This window comes from Oncorhynchus mykiss, chromosome 23 (assembly GCF_057628025.1).
Source record: "Oncorhynchus mykiss isolate SJ-2025 chromosome 23, ASM5762802v1, whole genome shotgun sequence".
Lineage (NCBI taxonomy): Eukaryota > Metazoa > Chordata > Actinopteri > Salmoniformes > Salmonidae > Oncorhynchus > Oncorhynchus mykiss.
Window position 1 is genome coordinate 59679168 of NC_143044.1, and position 21511 is coordinate 59700678.

Below are 21511 nucleotides of genomic sequence, written 5' to 3' on the forward strand. Positions count from 1 at the left end.
TACACTTCCTCTAGTCTACAGACATCACAGTGTGACTGATACACTTCCTCTAGTCAACAGACATCACAGTGTGACTGATACACTTCCTCTAGTCTACAGACATCACAGTGTGACTGATACACTTCCTCTAGTCCCCAGACGTCACAGTGTGACTGATACACTTCCTCTAGTCTACAGACATCACAGTGTGACTGATACACTTCCTCTAGTCTACAGACATCACAGTGTGACTGATACACTTCCTCTAGTCTACAGACGTCACAGTGTGACTGATACACTTCCTCTAGTCCCCAGACATCACAGTGTGACTGATACACTTCCTCTAGTCAACAGACATCACAGTGTGACTGATACACTTCCTCTAGTCTACAGACGTCACAGTGTGACTGATACACTTCCTCTAGTCTACAGACGTCACAGTGTGACTGATACACTTCCTCTAGTCTACAGACGTCACAGTGTGACTGATATACTTCCTCTAGTCTACAGACGTCACAGTGTGACTGATACACTTCCTCTATTCTACAGACATCACAGTGTGACTGATACACTTCCTCTAGTCTACAGACATCACAGTGTGACTGATACACTTCCTCTAGTCTACAGACGTCACAGTGTGACTGATACACTTCCTCTAGTCTACAGACATCACAGTGTGACTGATACACTTCCTCTAGTCAACAGACATCACAGTGTGACTGATACACTTCCTCTAGTCTACAGACATCACAGTGTGACTGATACACTTCCTCTAGTCCCCAGACGTCACAGTGTGACTGATACACTTCCTCTAGTCTACAGACATCACAGTGTGACTGATACACTTCCTCTAGTCTACAGACATCACAGTGTGACTGATACACTTCCTCTAGTCTACAGACGTCACAGTGTGACTGATACACTTCCTCTAGTCCCCAGACGTCACAGTGTGACTGATACACTTCCTCTAGTCTACAGACATCACAGTGTGACTGATACACTTCCTCTAGTCTACAGACGTCACAGTGTGACTGATACACTCCCTCTAGTCTACAGACGTCACAGTGTGACTGATACACTTCCTCTAGTCTACAGACATCACAGTGTGACTGATACACTTCCTCTAGTCTACAGACATCACAGTGTGACTGATACACTTCCTCTAGTCTACAGACGTCACAGTGTGACTGATACACTTCCTCTAGTCTACAGACATCACGGTGTGACTGATACACTTCCTCTAGTCTACAGACATCACAGTGTGACTGATACACTTCCTCTAGTCTACAGACATCACAGTGTGACTGATGCACTTCCTCTAGTCAACAGACATCACAGTGTGACTGATACACTTCCTCTAGTCTACAGACATCACAGTGTGACTGATACACCTCCTCTAGTCTACAGACATCACAGTGTGACTGATGCACTTCCTCTAGTCAACAGACATCACAGTGTGACTGATACACTTCCTCTAGTCTACAGACATCACGGTGTGACTGATACACTTCCTCTAGTCTACAGACATCACAGTGTGACTGATGCACTTCCTCTAGTCAACAGACATCCCAGTGTGACTGATACACTTCCTCTAGTCTACAGACGTCACAGTGTGACTGATACACTTCCTCTAGTCTACAGACATCACAGTGTGACTGATGCACTTCCTCTAGTCAACAGACATCACAGTGTGACTGATACACTTCCTCTAGTCTACAGACATCACGGTGTGACTGATACACTTCCTCTAGTCTACAGACATCACAGTGTGACTGATACACTTCCTCTAGTCTACAGACATCACAGTGTGACTGATACACTTCCTCTAGTCTACAGACATCACAGTGTGACTGATACACTTCCTCTAGTCTACAGACATCACAGTGTGACTGATACACTTCCTCTAGTCTACAGACATCACAGTGTGACTGATACACTTCCTCTAGTCTACAGACATCACAGTGTGACTGATACAATTCCTCTAGTCTACAGACGTCACAGTGTGACTGATACACTTCCTCTAGTCTACAGACATCACAGTGTGACTGATGCACTTCCTCTAGTCTACAGACATCACAGTGTGACTGATACACTTCCTCTAGTCTACAGACATCACAATGTGACTGATACACTTCCTCTAGTCTACAGACATCACAGTGTGACTGATACACTTCCTCTAGTCTACAGACGTCACAGTGTGACTGATACACTTCCTCTAGTCTACAGACGTCACAGTGTGACTGATACACTTCCTCTAGTCTACAGACATCACAATGTGACTGATACACTTCCTCTAGTCTACAGACATCACAGTGTGACTGATACACTTCCTCTAGTCTACAGACATCACAATGTGACTGATACACTTCCTCTAGTCTACAGACATCACAGTGTGACTGATACACTTCCTCTAGTCTACAGACGTCACAGTGTGACTGATACACTCCCTCTAGTCTACAGACGTCACAGTGTGACTGATATACTTCCTCTAGTCTACAGACGTCACAGTGTGACTGATACACTCCCTCTAGTCTACAGACATCACAGTGTGACTGATACACTCCCACTAGTCTACAGACATCACAGTGTGACTGATACACTCCCACTAGTCTACAGACATCACAGTGTGACTGATACACTTCCTCTAGTCTACAGACGTCACATCCCCACATTATGTCTAACACAACAGACAGCAGGTCCAAGACACAAAGTCCCCAAGAAAAACCAAGATACACAAAGTCCCCTAGACACACCAAGACACACAAAGTCCCCTAGACACACCAAGACACACAAAGTCCCCTAGACACACCAAGACACACAAAGTCCCCTAGACACACCAAGACACACAAAGTCCCCTGGACACACGCGTCAGAAACACCGTGCTTGTACACACTGCAGACGGTGAGATGTGCTGGACGGCTGAGTGTTACGAGGGGGATGGGGCAGGGATAGAACCGTTTAAAGATGATTGACTTCTCTGAGTGTCCTCTTCCTCCCATCTGAGCACTTAGCAGACTACCTCTCAGTCTCCCCCAGATGTAGTTAGCAACAGCAGACTCTCTCTCCAACAGACAGGTCACCGGCCGGCCAGCCAGCTCTCCCCTTCGGCAGTAAGGTTCTCACGACTCTCAGAGCTGCCTGCCAATTGGGTGCAGCTACGCACTAAGAATGGGCATAGTTTCTCTCTCTCTCTCTCTGGCTGCCTCTCTATTCTCTTCTCTCACTTCCCTTCTCTCTCTGGCTGCTTCTCTATTCTCTTCTCTCACTTCCCTTCTCTCTCTGGCTGCCTCTCTATTCTCTTCTCTCACTTCCCTTCTCTCTCTGGCTGCCTCTCTATTCTCTTCTCTCTCTTCCCTTCTCTCTCTGGCTGCCTCTATTCTCTTCTCTCACTTCCCTTCTCTCTCTGGCTGCCTCTCTATTCTCTTCTCTCTCTTCCCTTCTCTCTCTGGCTGCCTCTCTATTCTCTTCTCTCTCTTCCCTTCTCTCTCTGGCTGCCTCTCTATTCTCTTCTCTCACTTCCCTTCTCTCTCTGGCTGCCTCTCTATTCTCTTCTCTCTCTTCCTTTCTCTCTCTGGCTGCCTCTATTCTCTTCTCTCACTTCCCTTCTCTCTCTGGCTGCCTCTCTATTCTCTTCTCTCTCTTCCCTTCTCTCTCTGGCTGCCTCTATTCTCTTCTCTCACTTCCCTTCTCTCTCTGGCTGCCTCTATTCTATTCTCTCACTTCCCTTCTCTCTCTGGCTGCCTCTCTATTCTCTTCTCTCTCTTCACTTCTCTCTCTCTGGCTGCCTCTATTCTCTTATCTCACTTCCCTTCTCTCTCTTCCCTTCTCTCTCTGGCTGCTTCTCTATTCTCTTCTCTCACTTCCCTTCTCTCTCTGGCTGCCTCTCTATTCTCTTCTCTCTCTTCCCTTCTCTCTCTTCCCTTCTCTCTCTGGCTGCCTCTCTATTCTCTTCTCTCTCTTCCCTTCTCTCTCTGGCTGCCTCTCTATTCTCTTCTCTCTCTTCCCTTCTCTCTCTGGCTGCCTCTCTATTCTCTTCTCTCACTTCCCTTCTCTCTCTGGCTGCCTCTCTATTCTCTTCTCTCTCTTCCCTTCTCTCTCTGGCTGCCTCTATTCTCTTCTCTCACTTCCCTTCTCTCTCTGGCTGCCTCTATTCTCTTCTCTCTCTTCCCTTCTCTCTCTGGCTGCCTCTCTATTCTCTTCTCTCACTTCCCTTCTCTCTCTGGCTGCCTCTATTCTATTCTCTCACTTCCCTTCTCTCTCTGGCTGCCTCTCTATTCTCTTCTCTCTCTTCACTTCTCTCTCTCTGGCTCCCTCTATTCTCTTCTCTCACTTCCCTTCTCTCTCTGGCTGCCTCTATTCTATTCTCTCACTTCCCTTCTCTCTCTGGCTGCCTCTCTATTCTCTTCTCTCTCTTCACTTCTCTCTCTCTGGCTGCCTCTATTCTCTTCTCTCACTTCCCTTCTCTCTCTGGCTGCCTCTCTATTCTCTTCTCTCTCTTCCCTTCTCTCTCTGGCTGCCTCTCTATTCTCTTCTCTCACTTCCCTTCTCTCTCTTCCCTTCTCTCTCTGGCTGCCTCTCTATTCTCTTCTCTCTCTTCCCTTCTCTCTCTGGCTGCCTCTCTATTCTCTTCTCTCACTTCCCTTCTCTCTCTGGCTGCCTCTATTCTATTCTCTCACTTCCCTTCTCTCTCTGGCTGCATCTCTATTCTATTCTCTCTCTGGCTGCATCTCTATTCTATTCTCTCTCTGGCTGCCTCTCTATTCTCTTCTCTCACTTCCCTTCTCTCTCTGGCTGCCTCTCTATTCTATTCTCTCTCTTCCCTTCTCTCTCTGGCTGCCTCTATTCTCTTCTCTCACTTCCCTTCTCTCTCTGGCTGCCTCTCTATTCTCTTCTCTCACTTCCCTTCTCTCTCTGGCTGCCTCTCTATTCTCTTCTCTCACTTCCCTTCTCTCTCTGGCTGCCTCTATTCTCTTCTCTCACTTCCCTTCTCTCTCTGGCTGCTTCTCTATTCTCTTCTCTCTCTTCCCTTCTCTCTCTGGCTGCCTCTCTATTCTCTTCTCTCTCTTCCCTTCTCTCTCTGGCTGCCTCTCTATTCTCTTCTCTCTCTTCACTTCTCTCTCTCTGGCTGCCTCTCTATTCTCTTCTCTCTCTTCCCTTCTCTCTCTCTGGCTGCCTCTATTCTATTCTCTCTTCCCTTCTCTCTCTGGCTGCCTCTCTATTATCTTCTCTCTCTTCCCTTCTCTCTCTGGCTGCCTCTATTCTCTTCTCTCACTTCCCTTCTCTCTCTGGCTGCCTCTCTATTCTCTTCTCTCACTTCCCTTCTCTCTCTGGCTGCCTCTCTATTCTCTTCTCTCTCTTCCCTTCTCTCTCTGGCTGCCTCTATTCTCTTCTCTCTCTTCCCTTCTCTCTCTGGCTGCCTCTCTATTCTCTTCTCTCTCTTCCCTTCTCTCTCTGGCTGCCTCTATTCTCTTCTCTCACTTCCCTTCTCTCTCTGGCTGCCTCTCTATTCTCTTCTCTCTCTTCACTTCTCTCTCTGGCTGCCTCTCTATTCTCTTCTCTCACTTCCCTTCTCTCTCTGGCTGCTTCTCTATTATCTTCTCTCACTTCCCTTCTCTCTCTGGCTGCCTCTCTATTCTCTTCTCTCTCTTCCCTTCTCTCTCTGGCTGCCTCTCTATTCTCTTCTCTCTCTTCCCTTCTCTCTCTGGCTGCCTCTCTATTCTCTTCTCTCTCTTCACTTCTCTCTCTCTGGCTGCCTCTCTATTCTCTTCTCTCTCTTCCCTTCTCTCTCTGGCTGCCTCTCTATTCTATTCTCTCTCTTCCCTTCTCTCTCTGGCTGCCTCTCTATTATCTTCTCTCACTTCCCTTCTCTCTCTGGCTGCCTCTCTATTCTCTTCTCTCACTTCCCTTCTCTCTCTGGCTGCATCTCTATTCTCTTCTCTCTCTTCCCTTCTCTCTCTGGCTGCCTCTCTATTATCTTCTCTCTCTTCACTTCTCTCTCTCTGGCTGCCTCTATTCTCTTCTCTCTCTTCCCTTCTCTCTCTGGCTGCCTCTCTATTCTCTTCTCTCTCTTCACTTCTCTCTCCTCCTGCCTCTGCCTCTCTTCCCTTCTCTCTCTGGCTGCCTCTGCCTCTATCTGGCTGCCTCTGCCTCTCTCTCTTCCCTTCTCTCTCTTCCTGCCTCTATCTCTCTTCCCTTCTCTCTCCATCTGCATCTGCCTCTCTCTCTCTCTTCCCTTCTCTCTCTGGCTGCCTCTGCCTCTCTTCCCTTCTCTCTCTCTGGCTGCCTCTGCCTCTTCACTTATCTCTCCTCCTGCCTCTCTTCCCTTCTCTCTCTGGCTGCCTCTCTCTCTCTCTCTCCTCCTGCCTAGAGGCAGCCTCTATTCCCTTCTCTCTCCATCTGCATCTGCCTCTCTCTCTCTCTCTTACCTTCTCTCTCTGGCTGCCTCTGCCTCTCTTCCCTTCTCTCTCTCTGGCTGCCTCTCTCTCTCTCTCTTCCCTTCTCTCTCCTCCTGCCTCTGCCTCTCTTCCCTTCTCTCTCTCTCTGGCTGCCTCTGCCTCTCTCTCTTCCCTTCTCTCTCTCTGGCTGCCTCTGCCTCTCTCTCTTCCCTTCTCTCTCTCTGGCTGCCTCTGCCTCTCTCTCTTCCCTTCTCTCTCTGGCTGCCTCTGCCTCTCTTCACTTCTCTCTCCTCCTGCCTCTGCCTCTGCCTCTCTTCCCTTCTCTCTCCTCCTGCCTCTACCTCTCTCTATGGCTGCCTCTGCGTCTCTCTCTCTTCCCTTCTCTCTCCTCCTGCCTCTCTCTCTGGCTGCCTCTGCCCCTCTCTATCTTCCCTTCTCTCTCCTCCTGCCTCTGCCTCTCTCTCTCTCTTCCCTTCTCTCTCTCTGGCTGCCTCTGCCTCTCTCTCTTCCCTGCTCTCTCCCCTTCTCTTCTCTCTCTTCACTTCTCTCTCTCTGGCTGCCTCTATTCTCTTCTCTCACTTCCCTTCTCTCTCTGGCTGCCTCTCTATTCTCTTCTCTCTCTTCCCTTCTCTCTCTGGCTGCCTCTCTATTCTCTTCTCTCACTTCCCTTCTCTCTCTTCCCTTCTCTCTCTGGCTGCATCTCTATTCTCTTCTCTCTCTTCCCTTCTCTCTCTGGCTGCCTCTCTATTATCTTCTCTCTCTTCACTTCTCTCTCTCTGGCTGCCTCTATTCTCTTCTCTCTCTTCCCTTCTCTCTCTGGCTGCCTCTCTATTCTCTTCTCTCTCTTCACTTCTCTCTCCTCCTGCCTCTGCCTCTCTTCCCTTCTCTCTCTGGCTGCCTCTGCCTCTATCTGGCTGCCTCTGCCTCTCTCTCTTCCCTTCTCTCTCTTCCTGCCTCTATCTCTCTTCCCTTCTCTCTCCATCTGCATCTGCCTCTCTCTCTCTCTTCCCTTCTCTCTCTGGCTGCCTCTGCCTCTCTTCCCTTCTCTCTCTCTGGCTGCCTCTGCCTCTTCACTTATCTCTCCTCCTGCCTCTCTTCCCTTCTCTCTCTGGCTGCCTCTCTCTCTCTCTCTCCTCCTGCCTAGAGGCAGCCTCTATTCCCTTCTCTCTCCATCTGCATCTGCCTCTCTCTCTCTCTCTTACCTTCTCTCTCTGGCTGCCTCTGCCTCTCTTCCCTTCTCTCTCTCTGGCTGCCTCTCTCTCTCTCTCTTCCCTTCTCTCTCCTCCTGCCTCTGCCTCTCTTCCCTTCTCTCTCTCTCTGGCTGCCTCTGCCTCTCTCTCTTCCCTTCTCTCTCTCTGGCTGCCTCTGCCTCTCTCTCTTCCCTTCTCTCTCTCTGGCTGCCTCTGCCTCTCTCTCTTCCCTTCTCTCTCTGGCTGCCTCTGCCTCTCTTCACTTCTCTCTCCTCCTGCCTCTGCCTCTCTTCCCTTCTCTCTCCTCCTGCCTCTACCTCTCTCTATGGCTGCCTCTGCGTCTCTCTCTCTTCCCTTCTCTCTCCTCCTGCCTCTCTCTCTGGCTGCCTCTGCCCCTCTCTATCTTCCCTTCTCTCTCCTCCTGCCTCTGCCTCTCTCTCTCTCTTCCCTTCTCTCTCTCTGGCTGCCTCTGCCTCTCTCTCTTCCCTGCTCTCTCCTCCTGCCTCTGCCTCTCTCTCTGGCTGCCTCTGCCCCTCTCTCTCTTCCCTTCTCTCTCCTCCTGCCTCTGCCTCTTTCTCTCTGGCTGCCTCTGTCTCTCTCTGGCTGCCTCTGCCCCTCTCTATCTTCCCTTCTCTCTCCTCCTGCCTCTGCCCCTCTCTCTTCCCTTCTCTCTCTCTGGCTGCCTCTGCCTCTCTCTCTCTCTTCCCTTCTCTCTCCTCCTGCCTCTGCCTCTCTCTCTGGCTGCCTCTGCCTCTCTTCCCTTCTCTCTCCTCCTGCCTCTGCCTCAATCTCTCTCTTCCCTTCTCTCTCTCTGGCTGCCTCTGCCTCTCTCTCTATTCCCTTCTCTCTCTGTGGCTGCCTCCCTCTCCGTTACACTCTCGTTGCCTCTCTCTCTCTCTCTCTTGTAGTTAGGGCAATGTGATTTGAGGCCAGTGGTGGGACTCCACCCCCCTGGGACTCCACCCCCCTTTTGAAAGGATCTCTGGGTGATCTAGTCGGTGTATTGGGGAGTTAAGAGTGACACGGTGTATTTTAACATGACAGTGAGGTTCACACGACTCTCTCTCTGAGAGCTGCTGATGTGTGATCTCTGTCTCCCGTTCAAAACTGTGACCACAGCAACAACAGCTCCCTCCTTCTCAAACCCGGCTAGTCTGTCTCACAGTGAGGCGTGTGTTTGTGATGTAATAGGAGTCACAACGATGGTCATCACACACACCAGCTAGGACTAATTCATTACTATTCCCATACTGCTGAAATGAACAAATACAACCTTCCTTTCTCCAAGTCAACTCCTCCATATGGAAATGTATTGCAGTGTGACAGGTTATGGATCAGGTTATTGATCAGGTTATGGATCAGGTTATTGATCAGGTTATGGATCAGCTATCCTGACATGAATAAAAAATCATAGATGTGATTCATCTGAAATTGATAAAGTATCCGGTTGACTTGAAAAATGTTCAATACTTTTGATGCAAATGTATACATGCTTTCATTAAATAACCTGAACACACAGTGCCTACAAATAGTCCTGTGGTCAGCGAGCTCCATCTGAACTTCCTGCCGGGAACAGGAAGACAGACAGTAACATGATCCACGGTGACAGCGAGCAACAATTACCCCTCTCCCTCTCTCTGCCCCCTGCTTCCCTCCCTCCTTCTCCCTCTTTCCCTACCTCCCTCTCCCTGCCCCACTCCCCTCCTCCCCCTCCTTTCCCTACCTCCCACTCCCCTCCTCCCCCTGCTTCCCTCCCTCCCTCCCCCACTCCCCTCCTCCCCCTGCTTCCCTCCCTCCCCCACTCCCCTCCTCCCCCCTGCTTCCCCCCTCCCCCACTCCCCTCCTCCCCCTGCTTCCCTCCCCCCTCTCCCTCCCCCACTCCCCCTGCTTCCCTCACTCCCTCCCCCCTCTTCCCCCTGCTTCCCTCCTCCCTCTCCCTCCCCCCTCCTCCCCCTGCTTCCGTCCCTCCCCACTCCCCTCCTCCCCCTGCTTCCCTCCCCCCTCTCCCTCCCCCACTCCCCCTGCTTCCCTCACTCCCTCCCCCCTCTTCCCCCTGCTTCCCTCCTCCCTCTCCCTCCCCCCTCCTCCCCCTGCTTCCCTCCCTCCCCCACTCCCCCTGCTTCCCTCCCTCCCCCACTTCCCTCCTCCCCATGCTTCCCTCCCTCCCTCTCCCTCCCCCACTACCCCTGCTTCCCTCCCTCTCCCTCCCCCTGCTTCCCTCCCTCCCTCTCCCTCCCCTTCCTCCCCTCCTCCCCCTGCTTCAGGTGGGCTGTTGTCACTAGAGCTCTGACAGACAACATGATACAGACCGTATATCTCTACTGTCACTAGAGAGAGAGACAACATGATACAGACCGTATATCTCTACTGTCACTAGAGAGAGAGAGAGACAGACAACATGATACAGACCGTATATCTCTACTGTCACTAGAGAGAGAGAGACAACATGATACAGACCGTATATCTCTACTGTCACTAGAGAGAGAGACAACATGATACAGACCGTATATCTCTACTGTCACTAGAGAGAGAGACAACATGATACAGGCCGTATATCTCTACCGTCACTAGAGAGAGAGACAACATGATACAGACCGTATATCTCTACCGTCACTAGAGAGACAGACAACATGATACGGTCTGTATCTCTCTACTGTCACTAGAGAGAGAGACAACATGATACAGACTGTATATCTCTACCGTCACTAGAGACAGACAACATAATACAGACCGTATATCTCTACTGTCACTAGAGAGAGAGACAACATGATACAGACCGTATATCTCTACCGTCAATAGAGAGACAGACAACATGATACAGACTGTATATCTCTACCGTCACTAGAGAGAGAGACAACATGATACAGACCGTATCTCTCTACTGTCACTAGATAGAGAGACAGACAACATGATACAGACCGTATCTCTCTACTGTCACTAGAGATAGACAACATGATACAGACCGTATATCTCTACTGTCACTAGAGAGAGAGACAACATGATACAGACCGTATATCTCTACTGTCACTAGAGAGAGAGAGACAACATGATACAGACTGTATCTCTCTACAGTCACTAGAGAGAGAGACAACATGATACAGACCGTATATCTCTACTGTCACTAGAGAGAGACAACATGATACAGACCGTATATCTCTACTGTCACTAGAGAGAGAGACAACATGATACAGACCGTATATCTCTACTGTCACTAGAGAGAGAGACAACATGATACAGACCGTATATCTCTACTGTCACTAGAGAGAGAGAGACAACATGATACAGACTGTATCTCTCTACAATCACTAGAGAGAGAGACAACATGATACAGACCGTATATCTCTACTGTCACTAGAGAGAGACAACATGATACAGACCGTATATCTCTACTGTCACTAGATAGAGAGACAACATGATACAGAACGTATATCTCTACTGTCACTAGAGAGAGAGACAACATGATACAGAACGTATATCTCTACTGTCACTAGAGAGAGACAACATGATACAGACCGTATATCTCTACTGTCACTAGAGAGAGAGACAACATGATACAGACCGTATATCTCTATCGTCACTAGAGAGACAGACAACATGATACAGACCGTATATCTCTACTGTCACTAGAGAGAGAGACAACATGATACAGAACGTATATCTCTACTGTCACTAGAGAGAGACAACATGATACAGACCGTATATCTCTACTGTCACTAGAGAGAGAGACAACATGATACAGACCGTATATCTCTATCGTCACTAGAGAGACAGACAACATGATACAGACCGTATATCTCTACCGTCACTAGAGAGACAGACAACATGATACAGACCGTATATCTCTACTGTCACTAGAGAGACAGACAACATGATACAGACCGTATATCTCTACCGTCACTAGAGAGAGAGACAACATGATACAGACCGTATATCTCTACTGTCACTAGAGAGAGAGAGACAACATGATACAGACCGTATATCTCTACTGTCACTAGAGAGAGAGAGACAACATGATACAGACCGTATATCTCTACTGTCACTAGAGAGAGAGAGACAACATGATACAGACCGTATCTCTCTACTGTCACTAGAGAGAGAGACAACATGATACAGACCGTATATCTCTATCGTCACTAGAGAGACAGACAACATGATACAGACCGTATATCTCTACTGTCACTAGAGAGAGAGAGACAACATGATACAGACTGTATCTCTCTACAGTCACTAGAGAGAGAGACAACATGATACAGAACGTATATCTCTACTGTCACTAGAGAGAGACAACATGATACAGACCGTATATCTCTACTGTCACTAGAGAGAGAGACAACATGATACAGACCGTATATCTCTATCGTCACTAGAGAGACAGACAACATGATACAGACCGTATATCTCTACCGTCAATAGAGAGAGACAACATGATACAGACTGTATATCTCTACCGTCACTAGAGAGAGAGACAACATGATACAGACCGTATATCTCTACTGTCACTAGAGAGACAGACAACATGATACAGACCGTATATCTCTACCGTCACTAGAGAGAGAGACAACATGATACAGACCGTATATCTCTACCGTCACTAGAGAGAGAGACAACATGATACAGACCGTATATCTCTACCGTCACTAGAGAGAGAGACAACATGATACAGACCGTATCTCTCTACTGTCACTAGAGAGACAGACAACATGATACAGACCGTATATCTCTACTGTCACTAGAGCTCTGACAGACAACGTGATACAGACCGTATATCTCTACTGTTACTAGAGAGAGAGACAACATGATACAGACTGTATCTCTCTACAGTCACTAGAGAGAGAGACAACATGATACAGACTGTATATCTCTACTGTCACTAGAGAGAGACAACATGATACAGACTGTATATCTCTACTGTCACTAGAGAGAGAGACAACATGATACAGACCGTATATCTCTACCGTCACTAGAGAGAGAGACAACATGATACAGACCGTATATCTCTACCGTCACTAGAGAGACAGACAACATGATACAGACCGTATATCTCTACCGTCACTAGAGAGAGAGAGACAACATGATACAGACCGTATATCTCTACTGTCACTAGAGAGAGAGACAACATGATACAGACTGTATATCTCTACTGTCACTAGAGAGAGAGACAACATGATACAGACTGTATATCTCTACTGTCACTAGAGAGAGAGACAACATGATACAGACTGTATATCTCTACTGTCACTAGAGAGACAGACAACATGATACAGACCGTATATCTCTACTGTCACTAGAGAGACAGACAACATGATACAGACCGTATATCTATACCGTCACTAGAGAGAGAGACAACATGATACAGACCGTATCTCTCTCTACCGTCTCACAAACAGAGCAAACATACTCCATGTATTTATGAGGAGAAGAGACCTTGGAAATAATAATCTTTCCGACTACTTAGTGCTACTTGAGGACGTGACACAGAACACCCCCGTTGGTTTTTACACTGCTGCTACTCGCTGGTTATTATCTCTGCATAGTCACTTTAGTCCTACATACATGAACAAATGACCTCGACTAACCTGCACCCCCCTACACTGACTCCGGTACCGGTACCCCCCCTACACTGACTCGGTACCCCCTTACACTGACTCGGTACTGGTACCCTCCTACACTGACTCGGTACCGGTACCCCCCCTACACTGACTCGGTACCCCCTTACACTGTCTCGGTACCGGTACCCTACTACAAAGATTCGGTACCGGTACCCCCCCTACACTGACTCGGTACCCCCTTACACTGACTCGGTACCGGTGCCCTACTACACTGACTCGGTACCGGTGCCCTACTACACTGACTCGGTACCGGTACCCCCCTACACTGACTAGGTACCGGTACCCCCCTACACTGACTCGGTACCGGTACCACTCTACACTGACTCGGTTCCGGTGCCCCTCTACACTGACTCGGTACCGGTACCACTCTACACTGACTCGGTACCGGTACCCCCCTACACTGACTCGGTACTGGTGCCCCTCTACACTGACTCGGTACCGGTGCCCCTCTACACTGACTCGGTACCAATACCCCCGCTACACTGACTCAGTAGCCCCCTACACTGACTCGGTACCGGTACCCCCCTACACTGACTCAGTACCGGTACCAACCTACGCTGATTCGGTACCGGTACCCCCTCTACGCTGACTCGGTACCGGTACCCCCTCTACGCTGACTCGGTACCGGTACCCCCTCTACACTGACTCGGTACTGGTACCCCTCTACACTGACTCGGTACCGGTACCCCCTCTACACTGACTCGGTACCGGTACCCCTCTACACTGACTCGGTACCGGTACCCCCTGTATATAGACTCCTTGTTGCTGTATGTGGCCCTCATGTCAATTATTAACACGGTCACTTGTGTTGGAAGGGCGCCTCTACAGACAGAGGTGGGTGAATACATACATTAAACCTTGAACTCACGGTTCCACAATCAATCACACATTGACACAGACATGACAGAGTGAACACGTGTGGTTCAGCAGAGATCTAGACATTTTAATAAGGTCCAATACGACAAGAGACGGACAAGGTCCTGCCTGTTTACTGTTGGGTGGCAATGCAGAGACAGATGACCGGACTGTGCTGTTCACATCCTGTGATTGGTTAATGGGTGGTAAAATTACACTGGGGGGAGGGTTGGTCTGAAGGGAGAGAGAGAGAGAGAGAGAGAGAGAGAGAGAGAGAGAGAGAGAGAGAATATCTGACCACTGTGACTGACCCAAACTTAAGGAAATCTTTGACTATGTACAGACTCAGTGAGCATAGCCTTGCTATTGAGAAAGGTCGCCGTAGGCAGACATGGCTCTCAAGAGAAGACAGGCTATGTGCACACTGCCCACAAAATGAGGTGGAAACTGAGATGCACTTCCTAACCTCCTGCCCAATGTATGACCATATTAGAGAGACATATTTCCCTCAGATTACACAGATCCACAAAGAATTCAAAAGCAAATCCAATTTTGATAAACTCCCATATCTACTGGGTGAAATTCCACAGTGTGCCATCACAGCAGCAAGATTTGTGACCTGTTGCCACGAGAAAAGGGCAACCAGTGAAGAACACACACCATTGTAAATACAACCCATATTTATGCTTATTTATTTTATCTTGTGTCCTTTAACCATTTGTACATTGTTAAAACACTGTATATATATATATATAATACGACATTTGTAATGTCTTTATTGTTTTGAAACCTCTGTATGTGTAATGTTTACTGTTAATTTGTATTGTTTATTTCACTTTATATATTCACTTTATATATTATCTACCTCACTTGCTTTGGCAATGTTAACACATGTTTCCCATGCCAATAAAGCCCTTGAATTGAATTGAATTGAGAGAGAGACAGAGGAGAAACTCTGTACTCATCTACAGTACTACAGTGTAAACCAGACTCCTGTTTGAGAGAGAGAGAGACTCTTGTTTCATTATCTGCTGTGTCTGAATTCTAATAATCCTGAAACTCTCATCATTATCTGCTGTGTCTGAATTCTAATCATCCTGAAACTCTCATCATTATCTGCTGTGTCTGAATTCTAATCATCCTGAAACTCTCATCATTATCTGCTGTGTCTGAATTCTAATCATCCTGAAACTCTCATCATTATCTGCTGTGTCTGAATTCTAATCATCCTGAAACTCTCATCATTATCTGCTGTGTCTGAATTCTAATCATCCTGAAACTCTCATCATTATCTGCTGTGTCTGAATTCTAATCATCCTGAAACTCTCATCATTATCTGCTGTGTCTGAATTCTAATAATCCTGAAACTCTCATCATTATCTGCTGTGTCTGAATTCTAATCATCCTGAAACTCTCATCATTATCTGCTGTGTCTGAATTCTAATCATCCTGAAACTCTCATCATTATCTGCTGTGTCTGAATTCTAATCATCATGAAACTCTCATCATTATCTGCTGTGTCTGAATTCTAATCATCCTGAAACTCTCATCATTATCTGATGTGTCTGAATTCTAATCATCCTGAAACTCTCATCATTATCTGATGTGTCTGAATTCTAATCATCCTGAAACTCTCATCATTATCTGCTGTGTCTGAATTCTAATAATCCTGAAACTCTCATCATTATCTGCTGTGTCTGAATTCTAATCATTCTGAAACTCTCATCATTATCTGCTGTGTCTGAATTCTAATCATCCTGAAACTCTCATCATTATCTGCTGTGTCTGAATTCTAATCATCCTGAAACTCTCATCATTATCTGCTGTGTCTGAATTCTAATCATCCTGAAACTCTCATCATTATCTGATGTGTCTGAATTCTAATAATCCTGAAACTCTCATCATTATCTGCTGTGTCTGAATTCTAATAATCCTGAAACTCTCATTATGATCTGATGTGTCTGAATTCTAATCATCCTGAAACTCTCATCATTATCTGCTGTGTCTGAATTCTAATCATCCTGAAACTCTCATCATTATCTGCTGTGTCTGAATTCTAATCATCCTGAAACTCTCATCATTATCTGCTGTGTCTGAATTCTAATCATCCTGAAACTCTCATCATTATCTGCTGTGTCTGAATTCTAATCATCCTGAAACTCTCATCATTATCTGCTGTGTCTGAATTCTAATCATCCTGAAACTCTCATCATTATCTGCTGTGTCTGAATTCTAATCATCCTGAAACTCTCATCATTATCTGCTGTGTCTGAATTCTAATCATCCTGAAACTCTCATCATTATCTGCTGTGTCTGAATTCTAATCATCCTGAAACTCTCATCATTATCTGCTGTGTCTGAATTCTAATCATCCTGAAACTCTCATCATTATCTGCTGTGTCTGAATTCTAATAATCCTGAAACTCTCATCATTATCTGCTGTGTCTGAATTCTAATCATCCTGAAACTCTCATCATTATCTCTGAGATATTTTAGACATGTGGAATGTTTGGTTTTGTGGTTTTCACTTCTGACACTGGAAGTTTGATGTGTTCTCAGGCACCATCACAGTCATCACTGACCTCATTCAGAGAGAAACCAAGAGTAGAACAGCTGTCAGACAGTCAGCAGACAGATCGAGAACGGAGAGACGAAAGAGAGGGAACGGAGAGAGAGACAGAGAGAGAGAGGGGGGAGAGAGAGAGAAAGAGAGAGAGAGAGAGAGAGAGAACTATGAACTATGAGAATCAGAAGAACAAACACAGTTGAATAGATAACAGACTTTATCGTATCAAGGGGAAGGTCAGGGTTCTGGACAGAACAAACACACAGTTGAATAGATAACAGACTCCATCGTACCAATCAGAACGTCAGGGTTCTGGACAGAACAAACACATGAGGCTTGTTGCTATGATACAATTACTTTCAAATGTTCTAAGAATAGAGAATAAATGATGTAATAATTCATTATAGGGGCTTGATTCTGCTGCACATCACCCTGAGCCTTTCTCTCACGCAATGACACAGGTCCTTTTCCTTCGGCCTTACAGCAAATGAGCAATTAACTGACTGAGAACAAGGTCACACGTGTCCTGCTTTCATACAAGGCTGAGTGATCTAACCTGCTGTTAGTTTCTCTAATTACCTGTCTGTACACACTAACTCAGAGGAAAACCCCTCTGTCTGTGTGTAATCACCCCAGCCCACGTCACCAGGGCTCCCTCCCTCTACCGTGAATAAGGTCTCCCAATCAGAGAGAGAAACTAACACTATATCTCCCCTCCCTCCCTCCCTCCCTCCCTCCCTCTACCGTGAATAAGGTCTCCCAATCAGAGAGAGAAACTAACACTATACCTCCCCTCCCTCTACCGTGAATAAGGTCTCCCAATCAGAGAGAGAAACTAACACTATACCTCCCCTCCCTCCCTCCCTCTACCGTGAATAAGGTCTCCCAATCAGAGAGAGAAACTAACACTATACCTCCCCTCCCTCTACCGTGAATAAGGTCTCCCAATCAGAGAGAGAAACTAACACTATACCTCCCCTCCCTCCCTCCCTCTACCGTGAATAAGGTCTCCCAATCAGAGAGAGAAACTAACACTATATCTCCCTCCCTCCCTCCCTCTAGCGTGAATAAGGTCTCCCAATCAGAGAGAGAAACTAACACTATACCTCCCCTCCCTCTACCGTGAATAAGGTCTCCCAATCAGAGAGAGAAACTAACACTATACCTCCCCTCCCTCCCTCCCTCTACCGTGAATAAGGTCTCCCAATCAGAGAGAGAAACTAACACTATATCTCCCCTCCCTCCCTCCCTCTAGCGTGAATAAGGTCTCCCAATCAGAGAGAGAAACTAACACTATACCTCCCCTCCCTCTACCGTGAATAAGGTCTCCCAATCAGAGAGAGAAACTAACACTATACCTCCCCTCCCTCCCTCCCTCCCTCCCTCCCTCCCTCCCTCCCTCCCTCCCTCCCTCCCTCTACCATGAATAAGGTCTCCCAATCAAAGAGAGAAACTAACACTATACCTCCCCTCCCTCCCTCCCTCCCTCCCTCCGTCTACCGTGAATAAGGTCTCCCAATCAGAGAGAGAAACTAACACTATATCTCCCTCCCTCCCTCCACTGTGAATAAGGTCTCCAATCAGAGAGAGAAACTAACACTATACCTCCCTCCCTCCCTCTACCGTGAATACGGTCTCCAATCAGAGAGAGAAACTAACACTATATCTCCCCTCCTCTCTCTCTCTCTCTCTCTCTCTCTCTCTCTCTCAAACACCACAGTGACTAACACCATCTCTCTCTCTCTCTCCCCTCATCTCTCTCTCTCATACACCACAGTGACTAACACCATCTCTCTCTCTCTCTCTAAGGAACCATGGTGAGCAAGGCGGAGGGAGATAAAAGCATGCTCATCAACTCCGAGTCGGATTCAGAGGTGGCGCCCACCCCCTCCCCTTCCGCCTCGCTGGCCCTGGAGGTCAAATACTCCTTCCTGGACACCAGCAGCAGGTCACAGCAGCAGGTGTGTCCGTGTGTGTGTGTGTGTGTCCGTGTGTGTGTCCGTGGGTGTGCGGTGTCTGTGTGTGTCCATGTGTGTGTCCGTGTGTGTGTGCTGTCTGGGAGATCGAGAATAACATCAAGATGTTTTTTTTTTTGTTGCAAAGACCAATGTTTTAAATATGACATTAAAGTTGTATCGTAGGTACGGAAGAGAAACAAGGCCCTCCAGGTGAGATTCAAGGACATCTGCGAGGCGCAGAACGAGCAGAGAGAGGCCGCTCTACAGATGGCCGGGAAGGGGGGCAAGCCAGGCTCCTACAAGGTCTGTAACCAACCCTCCCTTTGGTTCGGGGGAACATGTATGAATGTATTACTGTACTAGGACCAGTGGAATATAAGACACACGGTCCTGGGGACTCCGAGGGCGGCACATTAGGCTTTTTATTTCATCATGAGTTCATGATTTGAATCAGCTGTGAAGAACTACGGTAACAGCCTAAATGAGCAGCCCTCCAGGTCCCCAGGAGGGTGTTAGGTATACCCTGGTTTATAATGTCTCAAAACGCTGAGTGGTTCTCAATGTTGTTGTTGTTGTTTAATCTGTAATGTGTCAATGTTGTTGTTGTTGTTTACTCTGTAATGTGTCAATGTTGTTGTTGTTTACTCTGTAATGTGTCAATGTTGTTGTTGTTGTTGTTTACTCTGTAATGTGTCTAAACCGTTTTCCCCCAAGGTGGCGTACCGCAAGTACATGACAGTGCCCGCTCGGCGCTCCATCCCCAACGTCACCAAGAGCACAGGGGTCCAGACGTCCCCGGACCTCAGGAGCCGTTACAAGACCTTTCCCATGGAGAGGAAGAAGGGCCACAGCCACACCAAGCATGTGGAGAGAGACAAGGGCCACAGCCACACCAAGCATGTGGAGAGAGACAAGGGCCACAACAATGGGTTTGTCATCGACGTCAAGCACTCCAGAGCTGTGGAGCGTTTAGGGGACAGGGGCGCCTGCGGTGGAGGAGGAGGAGGAGGAGGAGGAGGAGTACAGAGAACCAGAGCCTTGTTGCATACTACGGAGTGCATAGCTACGGTGGAGAAGCACTGTACAGACGACGTCCTCTACTCTGACTGTCTGATGCTCACAGACGGCCCCTCTCCCTCCAACACGCCCGACTCCAACCCACAGGCCACCGACTACCAGATCTGCAGCGTCGACTCCAACCCACAGGCCACCGACTACCAGATCTGCAGCGTCGACTCCAACCCCCTGGAAGGACTAGAACACAGGGAACTGGACTCCTCGGACTGTCCGGCCGGGAAACGGCTGCTGCTCCACTCGGAGGAGCCAGGCTCTAGCAGGACTCTGCCGGGGGACATGAGAGGGTCTTCCTCAGTCTCCAAGGTGACCGGTCCCATCTCCTGGAACTCTCTGACCCAGGTGGAGTGTCTGGAGAGCCCGACAGCACGGAGCAAACTAATGAAGGGACTGGAGCTGAATGGACTAGAGTCTCAGACTCTACCGCGGGCCGCTGGCTGCACTACTCAGGCACAGTGTCATGAACCGGCAACGTTCTCATCACAGACGTTCTCGCCACAGACGTTCTCGCCACAGACGCTGTCGGCCCGGACCACGGGGGAGGCGCTGGGATGTAGAAGTAGCGGGGTCGAACCAGCGACCGTTGCGACTGCGGGGGGAGTTAACCCCGGGGGGGCCTGTAAGCAGATAGTACCGGTACTGACTCAGAAAGGGGAGGGAGGAGAGGACGTGAAATCACAGCTTCAGGCCATGGAGAACCTGATCTCCTCCAGCCAGGAGACCATCAAGGTCCTACTGGGAGTTATACAGGAACTGGAGAAGGGAGAGGCCCACAGAGAGGGGTAAGGAGACTTTACTATCACTATCTATCTGATGTGTGGGTCCTACAACCTACTGGGAGAGGCCCACAGAGAGGGGTAAGGAGACTTTACTATCACTATCTATCTGATGTGTGGGTCCTACAACCTACTGGGAGAGGCCCACAGAGAGGGGTAAGGAGACTTTACTATCACTATCTATCTGATGTGTGGGTCCTACAACCTACTGGGAGAGGCCCACAGAGAGGGGTAAGGAGACTATACTATCACTATCTATCTGATGTGTGGGTCCTACAACCTACTGGGAGAGGCCCACAGAGAGGGGTAAGGAGACTATACTATCACTATCTATCTGATGTGTGGGTCCTACAACCTACTGGGAGAGGCCCACAGAGAGGGGTAAGGAGACTATACTATCACTATCTAGCTGATGAGAGGGGTAAGGAGACTTTACTATCACTATCTATCTGATGTGTGGGTCCTACAACCTACTGGGAGAGGCCCACAGAGAGGGGTAAGGAGACTTTACTATCACTATCTATCTGATGTGTGGGTCCTACAACCTACTGGGAGAGGCCCACACTACATAGACTGGGTAGTGATGGTGATAAGGGGACTAGTTATACTGGTTAACATGAGAGACTGGGTAGTGATCAGGGGACTAGTTATACTGGTTAATATGAGAGACTGGGTAGTGATGGTGATCAGGGGACTAGTTATACTAGTTAACATCAGATAATGGGTAGTGATGGTGATCAGGGGACTAGTTATACTAGTTAACATCAGATACTGGGTAGTGACGGTGATCAGGGGACTAGTTATACTAGTTAACATGAGAGACTGGGTAGTGATGGTGATCAGGGGACTAGTTATACTAGTTAACATGAGAGACTGGGTAGTGACGGTGATCAGGGGACTAGTTATACTAGTTAACATGAGAGACTGGGTAGTGACGGTGATCAGGGGACTAGTTATACTAGTTAACATGAGAGACTGGGTAGTGATGTGTTGCTGTCATATTTAAGTGGATCTACTTCAGGTGGTGTCCAATATCTTGTCCAACTGTCTGTATTTCTGAAAGGAATCAACGCTCTAGAATATACCCTCCTAGCCAATCAGCATGGAGT

The 21511-nt window shown here is 48.0% G+C and overlaps 2 protein-coding genes across 6 annotated transcripts in view; one reads left to right on the forward strand and one right to left on the reverse strand.

Annotated features, from left to right (window-relative positions):
• Window positions 1–21511, reverse strand: part of LOC110514830 (dedicator of cytokinesis protein 1) — a 611880-nt gene that overhangs the window by 300430 nt on the left and 289939 nt on the right. The window lies entirely within an intron of this gene.
• Window positions 1–21511, forward strand: part of LOC149972643 (inhibitory synaptic factor 2A-like) — a 73037-nt gene that overhangs the window by 12372 nt on the left and 39154 nt on the right. Inside the window, exons 2-4 of the mRNA XM_090217800.1 lie at window positions 18404–18555; window positions 18736–18855; window positions 19267–20408. Of these exons, the coding sequence (XP_090073926.1) occupies window positions 18409–18555; window positions 18736–18855; window positions 19267–20408 (1409 nt within the window). The 5' untranslated portion in view covers window positions 18404–18408. The remainder of the gene's footprint in view (window positions 1–18403; window positions 18556–18735; window positions 18856–19266; window positions 20409–21511) is intronic.